This window comes from Canis lupus, chromosome 24 (genome assembly GCF_003254725.2).
Source record: "Canis lupus dingo isolate Sandy chromosome 24, ASM325472v2, whole genome shotgun sequence".
NCBI classification, from domain to species: Eukaryota; Metazoa; Chordata; class Mammalia; order Carnivora; family Canidae; genus Canis; species Canis lupus.
In genome coordinates this window covers 6697508-6709196 of record NC_064266.1, presented here as the reverse complement: position 1 = coordinate 6709196, position 11689 = coordinate 6697508, and the positions used below count along the sequence as shown (strand labels likewise).

Sequence of the window (11689 nt, the reverse complement as noted above, 5' to 3'; positions counted from 1 at the left end):
CATAATGTATATATGTATACGTTTGATAAAAATAGGGTTTCCTATTGTTATTTATTATTAATTAATATATTATCTTTTGCTATTAATTAATATATTAATGAATTAATGTACAGGATGGATATTATATAATAGCTGATATTAATATTCTATTAATAATCCTATATTTTAAGAATGTGACCATACTCAGAAGCTACCACTAATTGAGCTTCTACTATAAGTTAAATTTATACATACTATAAATTTCCATCTGCACATTCCATCACTTAGCTATTCCCACTCTCCCATAACCTGTTTTTTTTTCACTTAACATGGTACTTATATTTTTATGTAAATAAATGGAGACTGCATTCTCATATTTAATAGCTGCATTGCATTTTACTGTAATAGAGGCACCCTTATTAATTTAGCTATTCCTTTATGGGCATTATTCCATTTCATCAAAATCATATCAGTGTTTTTGTTGTTTAAATACTACCATAAGTGTTCATGTATTTTTGTGCAATTGTCTGATTATTTTTATAGAATTCTAAACATATATGTCACTATGTAACAAACCATCCTAAAATGCAAAAATACCTTAAAAGGGCAACTATGTATCACTTCTCACCATTGTGGGGGTTGGCCGGGCTTAGCTGGGCAGTTCTTCTGCTCTGTGAGGTGCTGGCTGGGCTCGCTGATCCAGCTGCAGTCATGGGGTCAGCCAGAGCCTCTCTCTCCATGTGGTCTCTCCAGTTGTGTAGCCAGCCATCCTCACGCGGTGGCTCAGAGGGCCAAGACGGCAAAAATGGAAACTGCCAAACCTCTGCAGGCCTAGTCTCTGACATTGTAATGCTTCACTTATGCAGCATTGTGTTGGTCACAGCAAGACTCCACGTGAGCCCAGATAACTGATGGAAGAATGGGAGCTCAGATTGCTAGAGGGTGTGTGGGACAGGAAGGGAGGAGCTGCTCTGGCCATCTTTGCAAACAGTCTACAGAGAAGTCTGAGCACAGGAAAATCATAAAGGCTTTTGACAAATACTGACCCATAGAGAGACTCATCAGTAACACCCCTACAGTAGAGAGTCAGAAATCAGTTTCTCCATTTATTACAGTACCAGGATCTCTCTAAACTTTTATCAGCCTGAGGTGTCGCAAATGATAGCCCAGGGATGACTTTACTTGAATTTTTAATTTCTAGTAAAGCTGAACATCTGTTGCTATGTTCCATAGCCACGTTAATTTCTTTTGTGGATGTTAATTGTATGTTCACATTCTTTGCCATGTAAAAATCAAAGAGTTTTAAAAAGACACTTAAGAAAACAGATTGTGAGCCTATTTTCATCATTTTGAAAGAGTGCTTTTCATGTGTTATCAATTCTTTGTCATGTATGTTGAAAACTATTTTTCCATGTTATGTTTTGCATTCTTTATGATGCGAACAGCATTTGCACCTTTTCATACCCACATCACTCCCAGGTTCAGTCCCAGCGAGCCTAGATTCTTCTGGGTACCCCATCTTCTCAGGCACGTCCTCAGGGTGAGTTCCTGGGCTGACCGTCTAGTTTGTGGAGCATCTAGAATGCTGGTTTAGGCAGCTCACTCAGGGGAATGTGCTGGGTGACATATCTCACTGTGGGCTGCATTCCAAAAGTTTCTACTAATCATGTTGGAGAGTTTCGTAGTTCATACTGGATCTGGGAAGAGGAACAGCCAGTTTAGGACATCTGAGTTATCACAGCAAACCAAGATCTCTCATTATCCCATGGGAACCAAATTTAGCTTGTTGCTTAGTCACTGTTCTTCTCTGTGCTTGTAGGGCAGTGCCTGGACACCACCAGCTTCCCCTCCCCAGCATCAGAGCCCAGCCCTGGCACCTCAGAAGAATGTCATTCAACAGCTGGCAGAGAAGTCATACCTCTTAGCACTTTCCAATTTGGAGCAGGTTGAGCAGTAGCTTGACAGGCCTGGAAACTGCATGGTGAGCCAGGCTTCTGTGGTGGGTGTTTGGTGGTGAGGTTATAGCCTCAAGTTAGCAATCAAATGCTACCCTAGGTATTCTGTGAAAGTATTTTGCTGCTGTGATTAAAAAGCCGAATGAGTTGACTTTAAGTAAGGGCGGTGTCTTGGATAATCTGGATGGAGACTGACTGAACCCATTGGAAGGCCTTAAACCCAGGACAGATTTTGGGAGAGAGACAGAGAGGGAGGGAACTCCATCTGTGGGTGATAGTTTCTGCCCATGTTCATGGAAGCCCGTACTTGTGGTCTTCCCTCCATTAACGCTGCTCTAGGGACCTCAGATTTGCTGAGCCAGCCTATGATGGTGTAAATGTCCTCTTTGGGAGATGATCTTAGCTCGCCAAACCCACCCTAGTCACCAGGATGCTTCAGCTGGTCCTGTACCTGCAGAATCCATGGGCCTGGGTTATGATTCTGTCCCTGGATGGGGCAGCAGAGAGAAAGCCTAGAAGGGCAAAGAAGCAGGTCTTGAGGCTTGGCTAAACATAAGCCTGCTGAGGACTGGAAGAAAAGAGGAGGAAGGACTGGTGGGCTAACTTGGGTGTTTGATGGTGGCGCATATACCTGAGGTGGTTGAGGGTCCTAGCTGAACTGGAGCCGAGGGGCTACCTTGTGCTAAGGCACTCCGGCACATACCTCTGTTTCATTGTTTGTAAACCTAAGCCAGCTCTGCCTGAGGGCCCACTCAAACTGCTGGCTGAGAATCCCTACCCAGGCTCCTGGCAAACCTTCCCCCTCCAAAATCTGATTTCACGCTCTGGTGTGCCATGACAGTCCTCCAGGTTGGGCCGTCTGGCTGCAGTTGGCCACTTCTAGACTTCCTAGAAACCGGAGTGTCTCCCTCTTCCGTGTCCCACAGACATACACGATTATCTGTTGCAAATGGAATGTCTCTGAGCCTCTGGTTATAAACATTCCCTTCACTATTCATTCTGGCTTTTTACTAGAACAAGAAACAGCAACATATTTAGGAGCTTGGAAGCAACACCAACTCTAGGGCTTGGGGTAGCCCTTCCAATCTGTTCATGCTGAAGCAAGGGAGGTCAACCAACCCGAAACTTGACTTTCCTTTTCCTCCCAAATACTGAAAGGTGCAGGGATTTCAGCCAGAACACAATCTTAGAAGGCAGTGATTTTTTTCTGCAGCTCTGTTTTCAATGACATTGGACATCCATCCATTCAATCTGTAGATCCCACAGGGGCGGATGACCACCCTGTCTGCCTCTCCCTACAGAGTCTTCCCCAGACAAAGCCCCCCAATTTTTCTTACTTCTTCCCCTTTGTTTCCTCCAGTCTTTTTCCGAGCAATAGCCTGAGAAATATTCTTAGAACATTAGTCATTAAGACCCTTAGCCCCCGACTCCAAACATACACACCAACTCGGTGTCATTACCATGGGATATGCCAGGTGCCAAAGCAGGGGAACCAGCAGTGAGCAGAGGAACGTGGTTTTTTTCTTTCCAGAACTCATCACTTAGGTGGACATCGGTCATGGAAATTGAAGGCTACCAGACAGTTGTTACCGGGCTTGTATTTGCCACGGAGTCCTGGAGTCTAACCCCTCACTGGGCACTTTTGCAACTCAGCCCTAGAGGGATGAGTGGTTACCCCACACCCCACCCAGCCTCACCACTGCGGGTACCTGCTGGCCCCCAACACAGCGACCAGATTCTCATCTTCCTGTCCTGAGCTTATGATGCTTCGTGTTCCTGGGGAGCCCTGCAGTCACTTTCCTGGTGGATTCTGATGCCCTGCCTCAGGAGCCTTCCTGGAGACTTGGAGGGCTGGGAAGAAGCTCCTCTGGATCCATTTTCCTGTAGGAGCCATGCTGATGGGCCCCTGGTCTTTCAGCTGGGAGACTGTGGAAACCCTCAGACCCGTGAGGGTGGGCTACGAGGGAGCCAGAGGGTGGAGAAACAGGAGAGGGAAGGAGAGAAAAGAAAGTGTGATGGGGGAGCGGCGTAGAGAGGGGAGAGGGCTCTGGAGCTGGGTTGCTGGGTGACCCCCCATCCCTGTTATTTATTTCACAACTGTTACCAAGCACCTGCTGAGAGCCACTGAAATGGTTTCTGCCATCTGCAGGCTGACAGGTGACAGGGAGGAGACAGATTTGCAAACAAACCCATGTCCCCCTCCCAGTCGGGCCGGAGGCGCCCCCTCCCCAAGGCTCACCAACTGGATTTTGGATGCTGAAGCTTTTTTGTTTTCGTTTTCAATTTCTCTCCCATAGGACTCTGTTGACTCTGATACCTAGGAAGGAGAAACAGGTCTGCTATACAGTAGAGTCAGACAGTCAACACATGTGACTAAATCAATTACTGGAAAAAAAATGGAATATTCTACATACAATAAAGCCCTTGGCAACATACAGTCCTATGAATCTTGCAGATGCCTACACTTGTATAACCATCCCCACACTCAAGGTCGAGAATGGCCCCTCGCCCTAAAACATTCCCACCTGCTGCCCCTTTGTGGGAACTTCCCCCGACCCCCTTCACCGCCCCCCCACCCCGCCCACCCCCCATGTCGGGCAAGCACTGAGGTTTCCTTTGCATGTAGTTCCGCCTTCACAAGATGGTCATATAAAGGGAGTCTACCGGGAATTATATTAAGGAGTTGTTATTAATTTATTGCTTGACCCAGTTCTACAATAGGTGTTTCCTGCTGCTTTTTGCTATGTTTTCTTTGATCCCTTCTGCATCAGAGGATGATGTAACAGCACATTTAGAGAGAATAGAAAACAGGCTTTCCTGGGTGTCACAACCTGTTACTGGAAACGCCACACTGTCAGGGGCAGAGCTTCTTGCCTCAGGGCATATCCTGGGAGACAGAGCTCCCCGACCTGCCCAGCACCAGCCCTGAGGCCCCTCATCCTTGGTGGTGCCAGTCCAGCTCAGCATGACCCATCCCCCTCCCTCTCCCCCTGCGACCCCAAGCAGGGGCATAGCTCTCTGCCCCCATCCCTCCCATGGATCCCCAGTTGCTGCTTCCCCCGCCTGCCCCCAGGTCTTCGGGAGAACCCAGGGGTCTATGCCTGTAAGAGGCTTATGCTTCAAGGTAGGTCTGTCTCTGCCTTCGACCATTTCTCAGGATGGCAGGGGTTCCAGGAAACAGCAATTCCCTCAAGCTTCAAAAGATGCATTGCTCTGCACAGCCCATTGACACTTGGGCACACAGTGTCACATCAGGCCATTCTGTGTGTGCTCTCTCAGCCCTTCTGAGACATCTCTGGCAGCCCTCAGAGAGGACAAAAAAGCAAACTCAAACCAGTCCTTTCTGAACTAGAGATTTTTGTTATAAGGCAGTGGAGAAGGAAGCTCAACCTAAGTGCTTGAATGAATTTTCTGCATTACCTGTATTTTGCCGTTCCCCCTTTACCACGTGGATGGATGATGGCTAATTCTAGAGATTGCTTAAAATATGTCTTATCTATTCAGACTTCCCCTTTTGAAAAAACCTCACTTTTACTGAATTTCCTTGAATTCGCAGGTCTGGCTTTGGCTTGTCTCCACTGATAAGCCCTGTGACAGCGTATTTCTCAGATGGTGGGGGCTGTTACAGCTCACGCTTCTGTACCTGGACAGGATGAAGCTTTCTTTGTGATCAGATGTACTCTCAGCCACTTGTCATCCTCCACACCCGTGAGCCGATCGCCTGTCACTGATACTGGGAATTTTAATGAAAATAAATGAAGTTCTTTGAGTTCCCTGGACAGCATCCATTTTAAGAGGAAGACAAATACCAGCCCGGCCACTGTGGGCTGACTGGAGGGGTAGATGGGGAAGCAAGCAACTATTAAATGTCCATTTTGCTTCTTGAAGATTTCATTCTGATAATTGGAGAAGTTTGTGCCCCAGAGCCAGGAGGCATGTTCTGTGTCAGCCGCGTGACTGACTTGTGCTCCTCAACTCTTTGGGCAGGTCTCTTCTAGAACTCCTTTCCTGCATCACCGCCTCATACCCAAAGCGTCCCCTCCCCTTTGATCTACCTCCTGGGGTGGGTGAGCAGGAAAGCTCAAATGGGAAGGCAAGGCCTGGATTCCACGCTTGGCAGAGCCAGCCCGCAGCGGGGAGAAGCACTCACGCAGAAAGGCCAACCACAGCCCAGGAGAAACGACAATGGAGACGACGCCTCCAACACCTTTGCTATGGGATGTTAAATGTTTTCGGGAAATACCTACTCCTGAGTTCAACAGCTCACAGCAGCCAGGAAAACAGCCGTTTCAGGGCTTTTGAAGGTCAACGTCATGGCCCGGTACCAGGAACGGTATGGCAATCTTGCTTCTCGTGGGGATAAACACAGACGGGTGATTTTTCAGGTGAGTAGTGCCCCAGATCCCCCGGGTGGAAGGGCTGAAGCTGTCCGCCTTGAGTGGAGGGAATGGAGGTGATCCCATACACAGGAGGAAGGGGGCTCTATGGGCTGCAAGACGGGCACAGAAACTACTGCATCTAATCCACGGCATCTAAACCTTGGGTCCCCAAGCCCTTGACCATAGGGCTCACTCCCCTGCTGGATGCCCTAGAAACCAGTGTGTGCCCCCTGGGCCTATTGGGACCTACTTCTGCCTTACTTGGCCATGGCATTAGAGAAGATCCTTCCAAAGTGCCTTTCTTTGTCACATAAGGGGAGAGTGAGAAAAACCAACTATCATGGCAGTGCAGGACTGGTGTCCTACGATGCTTTGGTTTCTTGTCTTTTTAAAGCAGTCTGTAAATAGTTCTTACCATTTCAGACAAACTAGCACGTGGCAAAGGCCGGGTGAGGCTGGAGATGCTTGCGGTAGCATTTCCCACAGGATGAGATGGCATCACACTGGGCAGGTCCCACATGGCTGCGGCTGTTTTGAGAGACAAGAGTGTCCAGTCTCTTGGGCTACCTGAGAAAGGTTTGCAACACATTTCACCATTGCAGGTCAGCGCCTAGAGGGCAGAGGGCATGAGGATTAATTCCCAGACTAGCACCCTGTGCCCGGCAATCAGCATACACAGCACCTCGACCACGTCCAGTGATGGGTTGTGGTGGGGGTCTGAGGGCACGGATTCCAGATTGTTCTCTGAGACTTGATGGGTAGCTGGTAAGTGTTAGGCCCAGGCTTCAACTGGAGCAAAAGCTCAGTGTGCCAGTTTGTGAACGCGGATCTCCCCCAAACCCACACCAGTCTGCTCTGGGAGGCAGAGACCAGAACTCCGCAAACCCTATTTCTGCTCTGCCAGCTGCTCCCAGTCAGGATCTGCCAAGGCAGGGCCCTAGAGAGAGACCCCCAGGCTGGGGGAGCGAGAAAGGATGTTTCTTTTGCTGTCTCTTCCTGTGAGCATCATCTCAGCAACACTTCTGGTCTTCCTCTCCTGATTAGATCACTCCCTGTTGCTGTCAGCTTTGCCTCCGCCACACTCCTGCCACCCAGGAGCAGCAGCTGAGTCCAGCTTGCAGTTTTCCCAACATGTGCCAATGAGCCTCACTGTGGCCCCACCCGCAGAGACACCAGCACCTCCCCCTCCTCGGAGGCCTGGTCCCAGCTCCCTCAGACCCTTTCTGCAGCTCGGACACCAGCACCAGCCCTGGTGCCCCTTTCTCTTTGCACTCTCAGTTTCAACTCCGTGGGGCACCTTTCCTCCATGCTTCTGACTTCCTTCTCGTGCCCTCCCAGCTTTCAGGGTGGCAGCTGCTTCCTGTAGTTACTACTTTGAGTTCTCTGATTTTTACTTTTTAAGTGACCTAGAATTTTTTAAAAATTCTTTTTATGAAAATAACTGGCGTGCTATCTCCCGACTCACCCCATGATTGACACACTCCTCATTTTCCTCTAATCCAGGCAGGGACAGTGGGCCTGGAGCTAACCGAGGACATTGAGGCTCCAGTTAGGGACTTGGGTAGGCCACAACCTCTCTCAAGCTGCTTTACTTTTTTACTTTTGGTAAACGAAGAAATGGATTTGAGTCAGAGATGGTAACCTGGGGAGAGAGCAGCCTGAGGGTGCGGACTTGCCTGCACACGCACTTCTGCAACATGCTCTGAAGTCCCTTTGGAGAGGATGTCCTCGCCATCTCCATGTGGACTGCCTAGTATCCAAATGGATTGTAGATCCAGATTGTTTCCAAGGCTCCTTCCAGCTCTGACAACCTTTTGTCTGTAGCCAGGTGCACTGCTGTCCCGCTCACAACCTGTGATTTTGCCAGGAGCTTGGAGAATGTCCCAAAGGTGGTGCAACTCAACTGAGGCAATTTCAGCAATTTCAGCCTGGTCATAGGCACACGAAGAAAATGCAAGAAATAACTGGCCCCTCTGCTGGGGCCACTCTGAGCAACACAGACCTCCCGGGAGGTATTAAAAGTATGCTAAGTTGTGTTCTCCGGGGCCTCCGTGGGTTATAACCTATCCCTCATCCACAAGATGCTGTTTTACTGGCAGGCTTTCCAGAACAGATGGAGACTTTTCTTCTACGCTTTGAATGCTTTGCTTGGCTTAAGGACACAAGAGGCTTGGACTCTGGTAGCAGAAGGCTCATGGTTTTTTGGAAACTAGCAGGGCTCCTGCCATCTCTAAGAGTATCCGAGGCTTTCAGCAGCCCCACCAGTTCACTGAGGTCACAGCCACACGTGCAAAGCAGTGGCACATGGAGTTGGCGTGGCACTCAGTAGAGGCAGCAGGAAGCTGATACTACTGAATGCTGAAAAGAAGTGCATGGGCAGCCAGAGGGCCCTGGCTTTTAACTTGAATAGATTTGTCCCTGCACAAAAGCTACTTAGGGAGGGAGTCTTTGAAGGGTCCCTGCCCCCAACAAAATCAACTCTTACCTCAGCATGCACAGCCCTGTTGACTCTGCGAGACAAGCGTTTGAGCCAGAGGAACATCAGAGAGAAGGTACATGAGCCTGGCTGTTTGTGATCCCTGAGGCCCCTGTGTCCCAGGCTGAGCACAACCCTCTACTTCTGCTGTACCTTCTTCTCACGTGACACGTGTCCTGGCCTCCATGGCCTCTTGCTCGTGTGGGAAGCTTTCACTGGCCGCAGCCACAGCCAATGGCAGTCTGACCCTATTGGTGATACTGTCCTTGGTGGGGGCCAAGGAGGACTCTCTCTGCTCGCATCCATCCACCGGAGAAGCTAGTTTACTAAACGGCTTGGTGAATTAATGCACGAAGAGCAATGGTCCTTTTGAATGGTAGCACTGAATTCATACAAATTGGATCAGACGAAAATGTTTTGAGCACCTTGAGTTAGGAACGTCAGTCTCTGAGCCATCATATCCACAGAAACTTGACCTGCTTCATTGAGCCCCAGTCTCAGGCTGGCTGAGAGAGGTTTTGCTTTCTGTTCCAGTCAAGGGGCTTCTCTATACATCCAATGGATGGGCTACAGGCTGTTTTTTTAATCTAGAAATAATCTTTTCTCGTACAGAGGAGGCTGGGATGATGATGCTCAGGCTCAGAAGGTAGATAGAGGGCTTGATGTCCACGTGGGGCTGCAGATCATGTCACCCCAGGCTTAAGGAGGACACAGCGTCCCTGTGCGGTCGCTGGTCTAAATCATGAACCAAACCCCACAACTAGCTCAGTTCCTTGACAGTGGTGTCTCGTAGGAACCCAAAGACAAGACACGAGCTTTACTTGGATTTGCTGGCAACCGTGGTATGGAAGTTTGGACACACCCCAGCCAGATAACCGAGGCTCTGCGGAGAACATGCTTCTCTAAGGCGAGAGCCTCTGAAATCTCAGAACCTTAAATACACTGATAGTCAAAGTTGTAAGAGCAGAACCGGCAGGCTCTGCGGCTCTCCCCAGATTGCTGTCCCTCGGTTGCTAACATGTAATCGGGAAGTTTGCTTCTCTTTATTACCTGTGATTTAAAGGATGAGCGCTAGTTACCACGAGCTCTTCCTCCCCAGGGATATCCTTCCAGAACAGTGGTAGCTGATGGGAAACGTGATCTCATTTACAAAATTTCAGCCAGCAACCTCTCAAGTGCCCTTTCCTCTGGCTGCTGTCTCTCTCCAATATGTCACTGTCCCTTATGTTCTCTTCAGGTTACAGCGATGATGAGTTTTCCCTCTTGCACTCGCTTTCCTCAATTTGGAGCAATCTCTCTGCCTCCTTGGCACTCATTTCTCCTCACTGCTCAGGTATTAGCTTAGGAAAATCGCAGAGCCTCCCAAATGAGATCACTGGTCTAGTATGTTCTCCCAGCACTGCCTACTCTTGCTCCGTGACATTTGTCACTTTGGTTGCACCAGCACAGGTGAGTTGCCGAGTGCACTGAGCTCCCTGAGGGCTGGCCCTTGGCCACACTGCTCACCACTGTGGGAGGGGAGGGGCCCAGCCCCGTGCTAGGCCGGGGAAGGTGCTCATGAGCACGTGTTGAATGACTGGTGACATGTTGGTGCCAGCAAGGAGCAGGCTAATTCTCTAACAACCAGGAATGAGCAGAACACAGCCTGTTGGCTCTAGATCTCTGTGCCATGTTCTCTTGGCTGAGATCTCAACACTGAGCGTGGTCAGTGGAAGGAATCACACGGATGGCTGAAGTTTGGTGTGATCCTTCCTTCACCATCCCCATGGAAGGAAGGGGCTGGGTGGTGGCTATGACACGCACAGAAATGGCTTCAAGTTGGGCAAGCACTGTCCGTACTTTATGGGCTAAGGCCCACCTCGCTGTGTCTGCAAGGTCCAGAGAGGAGTGGCTCACACAGGGACGTGGGGCCCGGCCAGCTGGCAGCAGTTTCCTGATGAGAAACACACATACGTGTAACAGACAGCGAGCCCGGTGGCCAGCAAGCTCTTCAGATGCAGGCTCCACCGCAGAATATTCTGCACTTCAGATCCTGAGGGGACCACCACACTCTTTGGCCAAGAGTTCTTCACGAGAAATATCTAAGGCTGCTGCCTTGTGCCTGAAGGCAGAGAATCCTGTATCATGTAAACATGACCTTCCCCATCTGTTTATAAGGGAGTAACAGCCAGTGTTTTAATATGACTGCAACCAAAGAATTGCACCCCCTGTGAATCGACTTTTTTACATCCATTAAATTTAGGGCTTAGGGGCACCTAGGAGGCTCAGTTGGCTAAGTGTCTGCCTTCGGCTCAGGTCATAATCCTAGGGTCCTGGGCTGGAGCCCCATGTTGGGCTCCCCAGAGGGGAACCTGCTCCCTCTCCCTCTGCCTGCCGCTTCCCCTGCTAGTGCGAGCACACACTCTGATAAATAAAATCTTAAAAAAAAAAAAAAATTAGGGCTTAAAACACCATATGAAAGAGAGTCATTTATAATGTCAAGCTACCCCCCCGCCGCCACCACCACATTCCCTCCAACCCCCACACCAGTTTCTAGCTTATTTTCAGGAGAGAAGCTAACAGGATTTAGAATAATTTAAAGTGCAAATATTAAAGAAAGCTCTTAATCACCACAAACTAGTAGATTGTTCGCTGTGATTCTCTCCTCTAAGAGATTCCCTGGCAGCTTTGGAGAAGCAGCTGCAGTCTTCGGCCTCCCTCCTTCCCTTTCTTCCGCATGGCTGAGAAGGAAGAGGAACCTCAGGAATAGCAGGCCCCTGGGCTGTAATTCAGCCAGAAGCTCTCAGGCACAATGTTAAGTGCTACTGAAACACTTCTGCAAATATTAACTGTGCTTAAGGATTTTTGACGCTTTGAGGAAAAGAACTCTGTTTTCAAGCAGTGAAGATATTTGACTATAT

At 49.2% G+C, this 11689-nt stretch overlaps 1 protein-coding gene across 5 annotated transcripts in view; it reads right to left on the bottom strand.

The window, feature by feature from the left end:
- Positions 1-1152: 1152 nt before the first annotated feature.
- Positions 1153-11689, bottom strand: part of KIF16B (kinesin family member 16B) — a 316370-nt gene continuing 305833 nt past the window's right edge. Inside the window, exons 27-30 of one of the 5 annotated variants that reach the window (XR_004808790.2) lie at positions 6729-6923; positions 6182-6284; positions 5578-5667; positions 4181-4251 (exon numbers count right to left, since the gene is read on the bottom strand). Coding sequence is in view for 1 of the 5 variants with exons in the window: in XM_035705360.2 (XP_035561253.1) it covers positions 1644-1676; positions 4174-4251; positions 6729-6923 (306 nt within the window). In the remaining 4 variants the exon portion in view is untranslated. Of the gene's footprint in view, positions 1677-4173; positions 4252-5577; positions 5668-6181; positions 6285-6728; positions 6924-11689 lie in introns of those variants that run through there. The other 4 variants (XR_004808792.2, XM_035705360.2, XR_004808791.2 and 1 more) reach the window with 4 other exon arrangements.